Genomic DNA, 19230 nt, shown 5'->3' with positions numbered 1-19230 from the left:
CTGCCTAACCTCTGTTAGATGCTATGTGGTTTACCAAAGAACCTCATGTATACTTTATGTATGACATCCTAGAATTCACTTGTTTACTTATATGTTTCACTTTCCGATTCTCTAGTTCTGGGACACAAATACTGCCTTGACTTTCTGTATCTCCTGTGCCTTAAATATAATAGCCAATTAAAATTCCTGAAGGAATTACTACATTGAGTAATTAATGAGAAAGCAGGACTGAATTGATGAACAATTCATTCTAAAAGTTACCATGTTTATTCTGGATTTGAGCTAGATTCTTTCTATGTTAGCTATTTACTTCTTATAATTTAATGATTTACTTCTATAATTTAACATCCTTTTCAACTACTAGTTAACAGATAAAATATAGCTTCAAGGCATCTGAGACAGCATGCTATTACAAACAAAAGTTTAAAATTTCAGGTCAACAGGGAATGATATCACAATAATGAGTCTCAGAGGACAAGTTCAGTACCTAGTGGCTGTTATTTCTAGGAGGGACACAAGAAAATACACCAAAATGTGGCAAGATGTGTTAAAAGTTTTGCTCAGTTTTTATCATTCCCTAAGTGGAATGCACACATCAACTGTGAATTTGTTTCTTCTTTTTTATTTTCTCCTTTTGAAAATAGCACTCTTAGAGCCTAATAATGACACAATGAAGCATTTACAAAATAGGTTTATCCTGGAGTTCCCTGGTGGCTCAGCAGGTTAAGAACCGGGCATTGTTACTGCTGTGGCTCGGGTTTGATCCCTAGCCTGGGAACTTTTGCATGCCCTGGCCACAGCCAAAAAACTAAATAAATAATAAGGTTATCCCAATTAATATTTGATAATGTAAAAGATTCGCTATTGAAGTATTAAAATTATCCATTATTCTTTTTTACTTTCTAGAGCTTTTTCACGCCTTCTTCCCTCCTTAATCTTTCTCTGTTTATCTCTTCTCTTATCCCTTTTCAATTGTATGAAGAAGCAATGTTTGAGAAAGAATTATGAGCAGACCCTCTGAGGTTCAGGATACATTTTAGGGCCAATCATATCATGTAAGAGACAAATGTTGAAGAAGAGAGGAAAAAAAATTTTCTTTTAGATACATGAAATTTTTTTGGCCATGCCCACAGCATGCAGAAGTTCCCAGTCCAGGTATCAAACCTGCACCAAGCAGCAACCCAAGCCACAGCAGTGACAATGCTGGATTCTTAACCCCATGCATCACAAGAGAACTCAGTATGAAATTTGAGGTGGTAATATTATCTCCTAATGAAAATGTCTAACAAACCAAAGTAATTAGGGCCTTGAACAAAGAAAGAAGGAAGAGCAAGGAGAGTAACAGAAGACATCCGTTTAGGAATGTTATCTAATATTATGCATGTGGATCAGAGATTGGGCCCCCCAGAAAGTGAGTAAATATATTAGGAAATGATAAGCGTCTGTAGAAGAGAGAGCATTTTCAAGAAGTCAGATCAAGGTGGACTACTACAAGCCTTAGGCAATATTTTTCCTTGAGGAATTCACAACTTCATATGGAACACATAAATAAACAGTGTGATGAAGCATTGAGAACATAAATGGGGCAGAGGTAGAGTAGATAAGGTGCTTTTCACAGGATATGGGGGGGAAAGTAGGTTTTTTTTGAAATCTATATTTCATATATAAAATACACATTACTATACAAAATTCTGTACTTTGTTATTTCAGTGATTATTTATGTTTATTGATATTATTCTACTTTCCCCAAAGTCATAGAAGGTTCTGGAAATTCAGTGAATAGCAATGTAGGGTGGAATTTAACTCCAGGGGCTTTGGTGCCAGATATCTGGGATTAAGCCCCAACCACATTCCTTACTAACTGTGCATTTGAATAAGCAATCTAATCTTCCTCAGTTTTCTCATCTTATATATCAGCAGTACCTATTTCAAAGTGTTCTTGTAATGATTAACTTATGAAGTGTCTTGTATATCACAAACTCAGTAACATTTATGTTCTTGCCTCTGAATAATTTAGAATAATTTAACTTGGTATAATTTTAATGTTTCATGGATTTTATTATAGTCAAACTCCTTGATAACTAGTAAATATGGGAATATCAAATTTATCGAAATAGTTAATCAGAATAATTACATTGTCAAGAATGGAGTTAACCATGAGAGTAATTTATTATCAGTAACTTAAAACTATGTGCATAACATATTCAAAAATACTATGTTCAGGCATAGGGACTCACTGAAATGATTTGGAAAAAAAAAGAAAAAAAAAAAAAACCATGATTCTATTAACCAGGTTTTCTTGCTGGTGGTCCCAAGTTTGAATTTTAAAACTTCAACCAAGAATTTACTGTGACTCAGTATAACTCAAAGCAGTGTTACCTCTGTTAAGTCATTTAACCCTTCTAACAGTATGTGAGAAAAGGTCATTTACAGATGAGAAATTGAGATACAGAGCATAAAATTACTCCTAAACTTATCTGAGCCAATGTGTGCTTTTGTTTGTTTGCAGTTACAGCCTTTAATCCATCATATGTGGATGTCCACTATTGTGAGCTATGTGGCTATGCATTAGGGTTTTTTTTTAGGGTACTTTGTCTTTACCAAGCTTTACTTTTTAATTTGTAAAAGAATCATATTGAAATCCCATGATAACAGGGAAATGATTATCCTTTAATTTTTTACTTTCTAAATAGAAAACACTGTTGGCCCCAGCCCACAATGTAGGATGTCCCTGTCCCAGAGAAGGTTGTAGTTTGTTGAATCTGAATTTCCAAAACTAAAATGGTGAGAGAGTTATCTGGGTAACATGACCAGCCAATCCAGCTTAGAATGGTTGTGCTAAACATGGCCATCTGGGCGAGTAGCACAGAAATTCAAGGTCAGAATATGTGATGGAGACTAGAAGCACCTGATGATAACTTCTTCCTGATCACACTGACCAAACCTGAGAAACTGCAGGGCTCTCTGGAGGTGGCAACTGTTCCCAATCACTGAAAGGACCATGTCAGTGCAATAGCTTATCCTGGCAAGAATACCCAGCGAGTAACAAGCTGCTCAGAAGTTTGGAACTCTTTCAATTAATAGGGTCAAGATGTGCTAGAGAAGAGGGATCTTTACTGTGGGACTTTCCCATACACACACACAAACACACACACACAGGCACAAAAAGAATTGAGGAGCAGGTGTACAGAAGCTTTCATGAGGAAGTGACTTTTGCTATCCTTGAATACTATTTCCAAGATTGTAAATTCCCAAGTTTGTGTGCATAAGACATAAATCAGAAAAGAGCATATTATTAATAACTTACTGAGTTACTTAAAAACTCACTCTTCAGCATCCTAGTTACAGGCAGAATATTTCTTTTTAAGAAGGTAAAATGGTGGTATATGTCAATTATGTCTCAATTTAAAAAAAAGGTGAAAGACATGTTACAGACATATGAATTGATAGATCAAAATATAAGCATGTTCATCATAAATTTTAAAATGTGTGATTTTTTTAAATCCTAAAAAAAGCTCTGTGAAACAAATATTCCTAAAAAAGTTTGTATAAAGTTTAACAATGAGAACTATATATATATAATACATTTCATGTTGAAATTATATATTTTACTATACTATATTTCTATGCTATACTGTACTATTTTACTACTACATTTTTAAAATAAGCATATCTACATCATAGCATTTATTTGTCCCGAGAATATGCTACTTTGTCTTTAAGCTTGAGCAGAGCTTTCTTCACTTCCTTGTTCCTCAGGGTGTACACCACGGGGTTCAGAAGGGGTGTCAGCACAGTGTAGAACACGGCCACAACCCCATCCACAGCAGCCTTGGAGCCCGGCCTCAGGTAAATGAAAACACCAGGGCCAAAGAAGCAAAGGACCACAATGCAGTGGGAGGCACAGGTCTGAAAGGCTCTACCTCTGCCCTCTGAGGTGCGGATCTTCAGGATGGAACAGACGATGGACACATAGGACAGCACGATCAGGAGAAGGCAGCCCAAGGCCACCACCCCGATGTTGACAAAGATCACCATCTCGTTGGTGGAGGTGTCCGCACAGGCCAGTTTGAGGATGGGGGGTGCATCACAGAAGTAGTGCTGGATCCGGCTGGGTCCACAGTAGGGCAGACGGAAGGTCAGTGTGGTCTGGACAGCAGAGTGCAGAGCGCCACTGAGCCACGTGGTTGTGGCCAAGAGGGCACAGGTTCTCCCCCTCATCAGGCCAGAGTACCTGAGCGGGTGGCTGATGGCCAGGTAGCGGTCATAGGACATGACCGTGTAGAGGAAACACTCGGTGCTGCCCAGGAAGTGGAAGGAGTAGAGCTGGGCCACGCAGCTGTGAAAGGAGAGAGCCCCGCCTGCGGGGGACACCAGGCTCATCAGCACTTTGGGCACAGTGACCGTGGAGAACCACATGTCGATGAAGGACAGGTTGGTCAGGAAGAAGTACATGGGGGTGTGGAGGTGGGGGTCCACCGTGATCACCAGCAGGATGAGGAGGTTCCCCAGCACAGAGAGGACGTAAATCAGCAGGAAGGTTGCAAAGAGGAGTGTGTCCAGCTGTGGTGGGTGGGGAAGGCCGGCTAGGATAAACGTTGTCACTAGGCTCTTGTTTGTCATTTCTCCATGCTTTTGGTCCCTTTCCCTATGAGAATATCAACAGCACCCAGCATTGAATTGAGAACTAAGCACCAATTCATTGCATAGAAACTGCATCGTACACGGTAAATAATTCTAGAGTTTTACCCAATTTTGCTTATTACACAGCTTCTTTGAAAAAAAAGCAATGGAATGATTTCATCATCACCCTCTCTCTGCCCCTCTCACACATGCACACACAAATAGAGGCACACACACACGCATATATATATATATATATGCAAAAGAAAGCAGGAGAAATCCATTGCATTCACATACTAGTGTATCATAAATTGCCACAAATTTAGTAGGAAAAAAATAACTCAAATTTCCTGTCTTAACAGTTTTTGAGTCAATTCAGAAGATGAGACTTCTGCTCAAACTCTCACCACATTTCTTTAGGTCTGTTATCTTGTGTGAGGCTCAGGATCCTCTTCCAAGATCATGGAGGTTGTTCAGTTCCTTGCAAACTTTACAACTGAGATCCCTGTTTTCCTTCTGGCTGTGGGCAGGGAGCAGAGCTCTCAGCTTCCACAGGTCCCAGTGAAGTCCCAGACACCGGGCCCTCTAATTACATGGCAGCTTACTTCTTCAAAGACAACACAAAAATCTCTAACCGGCTTGCTCTGACAAGATGTAAGGTAACATAAAGTAATCAAAAGTGATATCCCATCACATTCATAGGTCCATAGGGGAGGCAGTTTAATGGAATGTGCAGCAGAGGGTGGGGATCTTGAGGACTGTTTGGAATTTTTTTCTGCCCAGAATTCATGGAGTAACTTAAAGGGAAACTTAAAGAACACAGAATTTCCTTGTTGATAGCAATGAGTATTTCAAAGTCTAAAGTATACCTGGAGTTCCCTCGTGGCTCAGTGGAAATGAATCTGACTAGCATCCATGAGGATGCTGGTTCGATCCCTGGCCTTCCTCAGTGGGTTAAAGGATCCAATGCTGCCACAAGCTATGGTGTAGGTTGCAGACACAGCTGGGATCCCACATCGCTGTGGCTGTGGCATAGGCCAGCAGCTGTAGCTCCAATTCGACCCCTAGCCTGGGAACTGCCATATGCTGTGGGTTTGGCCCTAAAAATATAAATAAAATAAAGTATACCTTAATCATTCTCTGATGTCCTCTTATGTAACTTGGTAGTAATGACATCATCTACCTCACTGAGAAGTATTAGGCAGGATATTACATGTAAGTATTTAGTACAGTACCTGGCATATAATAACTGCTCAATAAAGTATAGTGAACCACACAACACTGTGCCATGTAGTACAGAATTGCCGTATATATGCAATTTAATATATATTAAATTTACATAATTTAATATATTTAATTTATACATAGAGAGAGCATGAATAAATTTTCTTCATGTTATAGAGACTTCTCGATTACAAAGCTACAACTTTAAGGAAGGTTTCATCACTGATATTGGTAGTGCTGTCTCACCAACACCTCTACCTGCTGGTATAGGAAATACTCTCCGGGCAGGTTAAGAATCTAAACTTCATACAGAATGCCTACAATCTTCCATTTGATCTAGAAAATACCAAGCCTCATACGCTGGCCTCATATTTGTCTTATGTTAAACAATCCTTTGTGAGACTCTGAGAACATAAATGTCATGTGTGTTCTGCCACCTAAAACTCACTGGGTAGGGGCTGGTTTCCAACATCCATATTTCTATCTTAAACATCTAAGTATTTTCTAATATAGACTTTGTGAGATATCCCTCTCCCCCCATCTTCCACTCCTCATACTCATAAATCCAGACGATGCTCTCATAAAAGGGAATACAAGTCCATCAAGTATATGATTCTTATTTGAAACCTTCTACCTGTGACCAGAAAAACAGAACCAACATAAGAGAAAAAGGTCCATGTCATCTTAATGTCAAGAAAAGTTGAAATTTTGTACAATAGAAAGTGAGGCAGAAATGGTGTTTTTAATTTAATCCAAAGTATTGTTCAGTTTAAGATTGTTATTAATTATTTTTCAAGGAAAGATACACCCACATAAGAGAAATGAGGTTTTCTGCTCTTGGCAAAGCCCATACAAAATGTATCTTATCTCCAGACAATATGGCTTAAGCTACATTAAGCTCTATTCTTCAAATGAAAGAGTAAATAACAAAGTCAGAATTACCCTAGTCACCTATATGGATATCAGAACTCCAAAAAGGGAAAAAATCTATCTCAAAAATTCCTACTCTATCAGTGGGAATCTATCACCGGGCTAAATCATGCCCACATTAGATGAAATATGAAATTTTCCATCAGCTGAATTGCAAAGTAGCCTGAGACTTAAGACAAGAGTATCAATCAGAGGTATCAATGCTTAACTTGTCTGTCCACACTGTAGCAACTCAGTACCTATTCATAGGTCCTTTTTACTAATTGTATATATAGCTAAACTTTGAACAGTGCAGGGTTTAGGAGCACCAACTTCTTCCCCAACTCTTGCATACTCTAAAATCTATATATCACTTTTGACTCCCCAGAAATTTAACTACTAATAGCCTACTGTTGACTGGAAGCCTTACTAATGATATAGAAGTTGATTAACACATGTTTTGTATGTTATATGTATTATATAATGTATTCTGACAATGATGTAAGCTAAAGAAATGTTATAAAGAAAATCATGAGGAAGAGAAAATGCATGTACTATACTATATTCATGTATACCATAATTTTATGCCAACTGTTTACAAAATGAATCATCTGTCAGCACCTACATCTATAATGCCATATGACAGAAGACACTGTAGATGTTATATTACTAACACTAGACATCAGAAATGAAATGGTAAAGTGAAAAGTTCATATTTATTTACATCTATAACAGTTCATGCATTAATAATGAAGAAGCAGGAGTTCCCGTCGTGGCTCAGTGGTTAATAAATCCGACTAGGAACCACGAGGTTGTGGGTTCGATCCCTGGCCTTTCTCAGTGGGTTAAGGACCTGGTGTTGCCAGTGAGCTGTGGTGTCGGTTGCAGACGTGGCTCAGATCTCGCGTTGCTATGGTGGTGTAGGCCGGTGGCTACAGCTCCGATTAGACCCCTAGCCTGGGAATCTCCATATGCCACGGGAGCGGCCCTAGAAAAGGCAAAAAGGACCAAAAAATATATATAAAATAATGAAGCAGCAGCAGTATGATTGCTTTAATGAAGTAGCCTAGTGTGATTGATACGGCTGCTTCAGGAGCTTAGCCCATACACCAATGAATTGTTAGAAAAATTTTATGGCATCAGTATTACAGTTATATTCATTATACAGTATTAAAAACATTGTTACTCATACGCACAACTATATATAAAATAATTAACAAGAACCTACTAGTGTATAGCACAGAGAGGTCTACTCAATGTTCTGGGATAACTTATATGGGAAAAGAATGGACATATACATATGTATAACTGATTCACTTTGTTGTAAACCTGAAGTTTATACAATATTGTAAGTCAATCATACCCCAATAAAATTTTTTAAAAAATTGTTACTTTTTAAAGTAAAACACCACTTACCTGTGATGATGGACTAGTACAATTTGCTCCATTACAATAGAAAGGCATACTGTCCTGTAATGTAATTCTTTGAAACCCAAGTTATAAACAGTAAGAAAACTCCAACACAATATCAAGTTTATATTAAATATCACTCACCTTATGCCTATGTAAAGATATGCTAGTATCTGCTTATATTTTTTGCATTCATAATATACCTTTTTTTCTTAAATTTTTTTTTTTTTTTGCTATTTCTAGGCTTGTGACTCATGAATTCTTTTCAAACTGTCACACATCTCAAAATATTTTCCAAAATATTTATTGAAAAAAATATATGGATATAAGTAGACCATAGAATTCAAACCTATGTTATTCAAGGGTCAACTGCACACTTATATTTGTATGTGTGTGCATATTATATATATATGAGAGAGTTGAGAGCGTTGATAACCACCTTTAGATAGAAGTCCAACAATCCCCAAGTATCTTATCTCTGAATGGAAATTTAAGAAGGAAAACAAGGGTAAATAAGAGAAATCTACCTTTCTAAGAACTCACCTTCCAGAATGGGATTCATTCTGGCATAAAACTCATCTGCATTTTTTTTAATCAAAATGTTAAGCTTTCTACATGCTATGTTAAGATATTTGTTTGCAAGTTACCACTACAAGAACGAATATTCTTGTGATTGCTTGGGGAGAAAGAGTGGTTCAGTTCTTTTCAAAGACTCAACTAGTTTAAGTGCAGAAAATGGAAGCTAATATGACTGGATGGGTAGGAGGTTAACTTGATTTAGAGTCTCAGGGGATAGGATTACTCTTGGATTTTCCGGTTCCTTTGATGAGCAGAAAAACAACAGAAAGAGATTAATGAAAGGTTTTTAATAATCATGCATATATTTCCCATGTGTTTATTATTTGAACCCTCCTGAGAAGAGTTCATGTCTTTCTGGAATTAATATTTATACCTAAGAGGGAGTTCCCGTCGTGGCGCAGTGGTTAACGAATCCGACTAGGAACCATGAGGTTGCGGGTTCGGTCCCTGCCCTTGCTCAGTGGGTTAACGATCCGGCGTTGCCGTGAGCTGTGGTGTAGGTTGCAGACGCGGCTCGGATCCCGCGTTGCTGTGGCTCTGGCGTAGGCTGGTGGCTACAGCTCCGATTCAACCCCTAGCCTGGGAACCTCCATATGCCGCGGGAGCGGCCCAAGAAATAGCAACAATAACAACAACAACAACAACAACAACAAAAAAGACAAAAGACAAAAAAAAAAAAAATATTTATACCTAAGAGGAAAGAAGGAGAATCTAATGACGTTGCTCCCTCAAAGGCAATGCAGGTAGACTCCTACCTGCTTACTGTCAACTTAAAATTATCCAGATGAATAATGACCATCACCTGTTTGCACCCTCCATCTCAACATCACTATCTTTTCCACCATTTTCCTCAGGTGGTTTAAACCATCTACATTTCCAACCTTTTTTTGTTAGAGTTTTAACGTGGCATTTTCTAAAGAAATACCCAAAGATACATAATCATTTCCAAGTTTATAATGAGTGACTAGATTCTATTGCCTTTGTAACTTTCATTGCTTTTATAATCATGAGTAAACCCATAATAATCCTTAAGTATATCTTATTTTGTAAATTAGTTTTCATGAACTGTGTTTTTTTATAGTAATCTTTTTTATTGATTCATCTGAACTTTTACAAATTAAGAATAATAATTCGAGTTATAAATAGCAACATCTATTGCTGACTTAAATGAAGGAAAAAGTTCATCTCACATATAATTGGCATATATGTGTGTAGTTACAGCACATTCTTTGGAATACGAATCACAATAGTACCAAATTTATATATATATATGTATATATTCCTTTTATTGAAGTATAGTTGACTTACACTATTGTGTTAATTTCTGCTGTACGACAAAGTGACTCAGTTATGACTCAGTTATATTTACATACATATTCTTTTACATATTTTTCTATTATAGTTTTATCATAGGATATTGAATATAGCTCCCTGTGCTATAGAGTACGACCTTGTTGTTTATCCAATAATAGTTTGCATCTGTCAACCCTGAGTTCTGAATCCATCCCTCCCCCAACCTCTATATATGATGAATAATATATATGTATATGAAATACAATAATTATACACCAGAGATATATGTCATGAAAATAAAAGCACTAGGACATAAATATATTTATTCAAACATGTGTGCTGACACAGTTTATGGTGGCAAAACAATTTAAAACCAAGTGAATATACCTAAAGAGGAAGGTTGAATAAATCATGGTACTGCTACATCATGAAATATCTAGCAGCTATTAAAGGGATTTAATTATTACCATGCCAGTTAACTTTGAGGGATTTTCATTGACATTTTCAGTGTGGGGTGGGGATGTGATGCACAGTAGTTAGCATTATGGCATTTTTGTAACTCAAACAATGACAATTTGTATATTACAGGAACATAGAGAAAGCAGCAGATGAATATAGTGAGGTTATTAAACTAGTCTGGAGTTGAGGGTGAGGTGGTGAAAAATGGACAAAAAATTAAAAATACAAAAATAAAAATATAGCATACATGATATAATCTAATTCTTTTAAAATTTTGTGCTTTCTTATATGCACAAAGAAATCATAAAATACAAGAATTAGATATTGATCTACTGGCTTGCATAGAGATCTATAATATATATTTTAAGGGGAAAAAGCAAGCTGAGCAAAGTTTTATATTTCAGTTAAAACATACCCCTCCACACACACACTCATGTAACAAACAATCCACAAAGCCAAAAACTCAAACTCGTAAAAGGAACAGGGAGGATAAAGACCAGCCAGAATTACTGCAAAATTATGTCTTGTAAATATCTACTGAGGGTCCACTGCTGTCTCCACGCACTCTCAGCTGCACAGAGCGTCCACCTTCAACACAAACATAAACCCCCAAAGCACGGCTGGCGTGCTGTAGCCCTGCCTTTCAAAACACAGTGTTGCCAGTGCTGTCACCATCATCATCTGAATTCTTCATCCCTTGTACATGCTTGTCATTTCTGCTTGCTTCTGACTTAAAGTCTAGGTTGATATACCTTTCTGGTCAAGCCTAGATCCCTTACCCCTATTCTGTATTTGCTAGAGTAAATGGAAAAACATCTAACAATTTGGTTTCTAAAGTAAAAGGCAGTCCCACTTACAGGAAGAGAGTTTAAAAGATATACAGCCAAAGTATATGAATAAACAAGTATAACAATAAATATTCATGACATTTCCACACACTAGTTGAAGACATCCTTCCCCTCATGTTTACACACATGCAACATCAGCACCTAATTCAATGCAAGTTTTTTCCTCATGCCATTCCTTTCAGAAAAGGAGTCATTCTAAGATATCATTATATACTTCATCCAGATCCAAATCTGGAGTCTCTAAGTGATGTCAATTCCATCTCTGGTTTTGAGATAATCTAACTCAACATTGTGTGATGTATGGACACAGTCATAAAGCTATCATAAATCTACCTTATATTTAAGAATGGAGTGAACAGAGGTGAAGAAATCAAAACATGTAAATATATGCCGAAGCAATGCAGAAAATACATGTAGGAGGTACAATAGTATTTTCAAATGGTTAGAAGGTAACAGCTAATATTAATGACTCTGCCATCTTCAAAAGTTTTTCTTACCAGGAAACTCAGCATGTCAGTGTTGCTAAACAGGGTAAGTCAAGCCATTATTTCTCCAAAACACAAACATGTTTTGACCTGGCCAAATTAGGTTGCAGTCATTTACTAGTAATTTTTACTTCTGGATGTAACTATACGCAAAGGTATTCCATGGAATTACCAAGACTCACTAGGTAAGGAAGAGGACAAAGTAGAAGACTATTGCCTTATCTGTTAGTATAAGTATTTTGTCCAATAGGGAGATAAAGCCAGTCATTCTACAATTTTGTGTTTATATGACAGGACAGCTATTTCTCATCCTGCATTGTGCCAAGAAAGTCCCTCCATGGGAATATACAAATTTAGGATTTTTCTTCTGTAACAGGACCTCGTTGAGATTCTTTGAACTAGTTATTTAGTGCTTTAGGAGTAAATGAAATGAGAGAAACTTCAACACAGTATAAGTTGAATTCTTGAACATTATAAAAACTGGATTAGATTTTGTGGACTAGCTGAATGCACTCCAAGCAGAGTTATTAGAAAGATTCATACAACTCAATAGCAAAACCCCACAAAACTCCAACTAAAAATGTGCAGAGATATGAATAGACATTTTTCCAAAGACATACCTATGGCCAATAGGTACATGAAAAGGTACTCAACATTATTAATCATTAGGGAAATGCAAACCAAAATGAAGAGGTATCCTCTCACATCTGCTGGATGGCTCTCATCAAAAAGACAACAAATAACAAGTGTTGGGAAGAATATGGAGGAAAGGGAACATGTGCACCATTGGTGGGAGTGTAAACTGGTGCAGCCACTATAGAAAACATTACAGAGGTTCCTCAAAATATTTAAAATAGAACTACCATGTGATCCAGCAATTTCATTTCTGGATATTTAGCTGAAAAAAAAAACAACTGAAACATGAAAGGACAACTGCATGTTCATTGCAATATTGTTTATAATAGCCAAAATATGGAAACAACGTAAGTGTTCATTGATAGACACATAGATAAAGAAAATGTGATATGTATATAGACATACGTAATAATGGAGAATTATTCAGCCACAAGAAAAAGGAAAATGCCATTTGTGACAACATGGTTACATCTTGAGGTCAATATGCTGAGATAGGTCAGTCAGAGAGACAAACACCTTATGAAATCACGTATATACATGGAATCTAAACAGTGAAAACCAAGCACAGAGACAGAGAAAACAGAATAGTAATAGCTAGTATGCTAAGAGCCAGGGGTGGAGGGTGAGTAAAATGAGTGAAAGGGAATAAATTCCAGTTATTAAATAAAAAAGTCATGAGGATGCCACATACAACATTGTGACCATCTGAAAGTTGCTAAAGAATAGATCTTAAAAGTTCTCACAAAATAAAAAACTTTTCATTACTATGTATTGTGACAGATTTAACGACTTACTGTGGTGATCATTTTTCAATATATGCAAAGACTGAACTACTATTTGGTACAGCTAAGACTCATGTAATGTTATATGCCAATAATACTTCAAAATAAAAAAAAAATCAAACCAAATTTAGTGCAAGGAACTATGCCAATACAAGAAAATAGGATCTATAACCTTTGGTTTTACTAAATTAATCAGCTAGCATCCCATGTTTAAAATATCTAATATAATTTTTTAAATTCTCAGAAAAACTAAAGAAATATTCCCAAGTGGTTTGGATAACATTTAACACTGATGACTATAAACGTAATACAATTCTTGTTGATAGATTAAATTATATTACTAATTTTTTAAATGGGAATATCTACATCACAGCATTTATTTATCCTGAGAATATGCTACTTTGTCTTTAAGCTTGTGCAGAGCTTTCTTCACTTCCTTGTTCCTCAGGGTGTACACCACGGGGTTCAGAAGGGGTGTCAGCACAGTGTAGAACACGGCCACAACCCCGTCCACAGCAGCCTTGGAGCCTGGCCTCAGGTAAATGAAAACACAGGGAACAAAGAAGCAAAGGACCACAATGCAGTGGGAGGCACAGGTCTGAAAGGCTCTATGTCTGCCCTCTGAGGTGCGGATCTTCAGGATGGAACAGACGATGGACACATAGGACAGCACGATCAGGAGAAGGCAGCCCAAGGCCACCACCCCGATGTTGACAAAGATCACCATCTCGTTGGTGGAGGTGTCCGCACAGGCCAGTTTGAGGATGGGGGGTGCGTCACAGAAGTAGTGCTGGATCCGGCTGGGTCCACAGTAGGGCAGACGGAAGGTCAGTGTGGTCTGGACAGCAGAGTGCAGAGCGCCACTGAGCCACGTGGTTGTGGCCAAGAGGGCACAGGTTCTCCCCCTCATCAGGCCAGAGTACCTGAGCGGGTGGCTGATGGCCAGGTAGCGGTCATAGGACATGACCGTGTAGAGGAAACACTCGGTGCTGCCCAGGAAGTGGAAGGAGTAGAGCTGGGCCACGCAGCTGTGAAAGGAGAGAGCCCCGCCTGCGGGGGACACCAGGCTCATCAGCACTTTGGGCACAGTGACCGTGGAGAACCACATGTCGATGAAGGACAGGTTGGTCAGGAAGAAGTACATGGGGGTGTGGAGGTGGGGGTCCACCGTGATCACCAGCAGGATGAGGAGGTTCCCCAGCACAGAGAGGACGTAAATCAGCAGGAAGGTTGCAAAGAGGAGTGTGTCCAGCTGTGGTGGGTGGGGAAGGCCAGCTAGGATAAACGTTGTCACTAGGCTCTTGTTTGTCATTTCTCCATGCTTTTGGTCCCTTTCCCTATGAGAATATCAACAGCACCCAGCATTGAATTGAGAACTAAGAACCCGTTCACCGTATAGAAACTGCATCATACATGGTACGTAATTCTAGAGTGACACCCAACTTTGCTTATTGCAAAACTTCTCCGAAAAAGGTGATAGAATATCTCATCTTTTTCTCTTCTCTCTCTCACCACACAGAGGCACACAAAAGAGGTACAGCAAAAATGAAAGAGTGCTTCATCTCTGTTCTAGGACCCAACCAGTCAACGGATAGAGAATGAAACTAACACAGCTAGAATGGTGGGAGCTTAACTTGATTTAGTTTCTTGGGGAATAGGATTACCCTTGGGTCTCCAGGTTCCTCTGAATGAACAGAAAAACAACAGAAATGGACTAATGAAAAATTTTTAATAAGCACGCATATATTCCCCTATGTGTTTGTTATTTGAACCTCCTGAGAAAAATTCATGTCTTTCTGGAGCTAGTAGTTATATCTAAGAGGAAAGAAGGACTCAGTTACCCTACTCCCTCATCAGTGATATAAATGAATTCATATAACTGTTTATTCTCAACTTAAAATTGCCCAGAACCCATAAATGGTCATCATATTTGTACTATCCATCTCAGATCTCATTCTCTCTTCCATCATGTTTTAAGGTGACTTAGTAAATTTCTAATGTTTTGTTACAGCTGAATTTAGATTTAACTGCGGTAGTCTTTATTATACTTGTTTAGGTAACAATATTTTAAAAAAATAAACAAAAGAAAGTAATCATAAAAAATGATACATTGAACTAAATTCATGCATTTTAAGGTACAAATTTTGCAGCTAATTTTATTTGATCATATGGAATAAAGCTAAATCTTAATAACCAAACTATAAGAAGATAAAACCAAACAGTTAGGAACTTGAACCAATTCCCTAAATATTGCTTCAGTTCATGAGATAATGACAACCATAATCCCTAATTATGTGGAAACCAATAACATCCCTATGTCATATCTAAAATAAAAATACACAGCATAAATTGACACAACATTGTAAATCAACTATACTTTAATAAAAAATATGAAAAATAAATTCTGAATGAAGCAAAGATTTAACGAAAGAGGGAAAAACTCAAAACAGGAATATAATGTATAAATAAAACCTGAGATTCTACGGAAAACCTCCATAATGACTTTTGATATCTGGTACTGCAAATCATGTAGTCTTTACTTCTCTAGATTATTTTGGCCATTTTGGGGATCTACTCCATTTAAACATACATCACAGGGTCCACATGTCTACAGAATAAAATGCTGAGATTAGACTTAGAATTGCATTGAGTCTATAAGCACTTTGAAGAGAACTGCCATCTTTGAAGTACTGTCTTCCAAGCCAATGAATAACAAAATCCTCCATTTCTTCAACAAGTTTTATGTATCTCTCAGAAATGATTTGTAATATCTATTGTTGTGATTTACATATTTTTATTTACATTCATATCCAGATCAAGGTTTCTCAACCTCAGCACTACTGACATTTGAGGAAAGATAAATCTTGTGGGGAACTGTCCTGGGCCTTAAGAGATTTTTGGCAGCATCCATAACTTCCAGCCACTAAATGACAGTTCCTAAGACAATTAACAATTTCTACAGACATTTTCAAATGACAGTTAAGAGCCACAGATCTAGATATTTAATACAAATTTATTTTATATTTTGAAACTAAACATTCATAAACAAATGGGCACAAATTTTAAGTGCATAAGCCATTTGTACATGTTTGTAGAGCAAATATTCTCATTGCTATATACACCACAATTTATTTTTCATTCATCTGTTAATTGGCATTTGAATGGTTTGCACTTTTTGCCTGTTAAAAATAGTGCTGCAAAAAAAAATAGACTATATATATTGTGTGTTTGTACACAAAATTTTCTTTGGCAAATCTCTATTATAATATATTATATGTCTTCATTCTGGATACACATTTGCGCTTGTTTACACTCAGGTACATTTCTATTAGATATATAGCTAGGACTGGAATTGCTGAGTCACAGGGAATTTTTATGATCAGTTTTACTAAATTCTGCTGCACAGTTTTACCAGTACCAGTTTATTCTCCCAGTAGCAGTGCCTGAAATTTCCTCTTGTTTCACATATGACCATCATTTGGCATCATCTGCCTTTTTCACTTTGGCCCTTTTAATGGGTGTGAAGTAATATCTTATTGTGGTATAATTTGTATCTTCCTGATGAAAAATGAAGCTGAACATCTTTTTTTTTTTTTTTTTTTTGTCTTTTTTGCTATTTCTTTGGGCCGCTCCTGCGGCATATGGAGGTTCCCAGGCTAGGGGTCGAATCGGAGCTGCAGCCCCCGGCCTACGCCAGAGCCATAGCAACATGGGATCCAAGCCGCGTCTGCAACTTACACCACACCTCACGGCAACGCCGGATCGTTAACCCACTGAGCAAGGCCAGGGACCAAACCCACGACCTCATGGTTCCTAGTCAGATTCGTTAACCACTGCGCCACAACGGGAACTCCTGAACATCTTTTAATTATTTGATTCATTGGATGCTACGTCAATGTTATCCTTTTGAAATTTCAATACTATTTTTCATTCTTAAATTTATCATTTCTGTTATTATAAACTAAATTAAGAGAGTGAAAGGCAAGCTGCAGAGTGGGAGATATTTGCAATAAATTATGACTGCAAGTCAATAAAAAAAAAATAGATAGACCCTCTCAAATTGGAAAATTCGGCAAAGAATATGGACCAGCAATTCACAGTAAATTAAAATAGCCCTGAAAAAGTTGCTTAAACTCATGCTTTTCTCAAACTCATGCAGGTTCTCAAATAGTGAAAACATCTATTGATGGCTTGCATGAAGGAAAAGGCTTTATCTCATGTATTTTTGGTATAAATATGAGTAGTTACAGCACTTTCTTTGGGAAAACAATTTGGCAACAGTTATAGAAAAAAAATATATATATATATTTTGTCTTTTTGCCTTTTCTAGGGCCACTTCCTGAGGTTTATGGAGGTTCCCAGGCTGGGGTCTAATCGGAGCTGTAGATGCCGGCCTATGGCAGAGCCACAGTGGAATCTGAGCCGTGTCTGCAACCGACACCACAGCTCATGTCTATGCTGGATCCTTAACCCACTGAGCAAGGCCAGGGATCGACCCCGCAACCTCATGGTTCCTAGTCAGATTCGTTAACCACTGGGACACGACGGGAACTCTGAAAATATATATACATATATGTTCTTAAATCGATTAATCCCACTCCAGGAATCTATCTCATAAAAATAAAAGTGCCAGTACTGAGTATTTATTCAAATATGTCTTAATACATAGTCTGGAGTTGTAAAACAACTGAAAAAGAAATTCCTAAAGAGGAATAGTTGAATAAATCATGTCACTGTTATATCATGAAATATTCAGCAGCTATTAAATAACTGAATTGTAACCACACCAGTTAACCTTGGTGGGGTGGTTCATGAGACTTTGAATGGGAGGATCCAGAACTGTGATGCAAAGAAGTATGGCTATTATTGTGCCATTTTGTAAAGCAAACAGTAACAATGTATACATTATAGGGGCATAGAGTAAGGAATGAAAGGAGGGAAAATCACATTATTAATCATAGGTTGAGGAGTGGTGGTGATAAAAAATAGGCCAATTTTTTTAAAGATGAAAATAATAATATGGCATGTATGATATAATCTAATTACTTTATAACTATAGGCATATGTATGTATAAAGAAACCAGAAAATAAAAGAACTGAATATTGATTGACCTACTGATCTATAGGGATGCCCATGACATATATTTAAGTGAAAAAAAAAAGCAGGCTAAAAAATGGTATATTTCAGTTAAAACATAACCCCTACATGCACACATCCACATAAAAAGAAACTCAAAAAAGCCAAAGAACTAGATTTGTAAAAAGCACAGGAAACAAGAGAACCAGGTAGAAATTACTGCAAAATCATGCCTAGTAAATATCACATGAGGATCCACAGCTGTCTCCATGCACTCTCAGCTCCACAAAGGGTCCACCTTCAACACAAAAATAAACCCCCAAGAGCACAGGTGGTGGGTTATCAGCCTTGTCTTTCAAAATGCTGTGTTGCCAGTGCTGTCACTGTCATCATCTGAATTCATTTATTCTCCCCTGTATGTGCTTGTTATTGCTGCTTGCTTCCAATCCAAAGTCTAGGTCCATATACCTTATTGGTGAAGCCTAGATTCCCAAATCCATGTTCCATATTTTCTGTAATAAATGGGAAGGCATCTGGCATTTTGATTTCCATATCAGAAGGCAGTTTGACTTCCAGGGAAAGTCATTATACAGGCAAACTATATGAACAAATAAGTACACCAGTAAACACCCATGACAGTCCATCACACTGACCACATACCAGTTGTAGATATCCTTACCCTCATGTTTACACACGTGCAACATCAGCACCTAATTCAATGCAAGTTTTTTTCCTCATGCCAATCTTTTCAGAAAAGGCGTCATTCTAAGATATCACCATATATTTCATCCAGATCCAAATCTGGAATCTCTAAGTGATATCAATTCCATCTCTGGTTTTGAGGTAATCTAACTCTACATTGTGTGATGGATATGGACACAGTCATAAAGTTATCATAAATCCAT

General features: G+C 37.4%; 3 protein-coding genes across 3 annotated transcripts in view; 1 reads left to right on the top strand and 2 right to left on the bottom strand.

Annotated features, from left to right (window-relative positions):
* LOC110262282 (olfactory receptor 10S1) overlaps window positions 1-19230 on the top strand; it is a 243652-nt gene that overhangs the window by 194583 nt on the left and 29839 nt on the right. The gene's annotated exons all lie outside the window — the stretch shown is intronic.
* Window positions 3688-4806, bottom strand: LOC100518623 (olfactory receptor 10G9-like). Its single transcript, XM_003130007.5, has one exon. It carries the CDS (start codon window positions 4621-4623, stop codon window positions 3688-3690), a length of 936 nt encoding a protein of 311 aa, XP_003130055.2. The 5' UTR covers window positions 4624-4806.
* On the bottom strand, window positions 13625-14560 carry LOC100518267 (olfactory receptor 10G9). The gene has a single exon (XM_003130005.6). It carries the CDS (start codon window positions 14558-14560, stop codon window positions 13625-13627), a length of 936 nt encoding a protein of 311 aa, XP_003130053.4.

The sequence above is a fragment of the Sus scrofa genome, chromosome 9 (assembly GCF_054392235.1).
Source record: "Sus scrofa isolate SSC_HxYL_T2T_F1_AM1 chromosome 9, Sscrofa_HxYL_maternal_Yorkshire_Landrace_v2.0, whole genome shotgun sequence".
NCBI lineage: Eukaryota > Metazoa > Chordata > Mammalia > Artiodactyla > Suidae > Sus > Sus scrofa.
Note: the sequence above shows the minus strand (reverse complement) of the source record. Positions and strands in the feature narration are given on the sequence as shown.

Coding starts and splice junctions, on each gene's coding strand:
- LOC100518267 (XM_003130005.6), bottom strand. CDS start 14,560: ATGACAAACAAGAGCCTAGTGACAACGTTTATCCTAGCTGGCCTTCCC.
- LOC100518623 (XM_003130007.5), bottom strand. CDS start 4,623: ATGACAAACAAGAGCCTAGTGACAACGTTTATCCTAGCCGGCCTTCCC.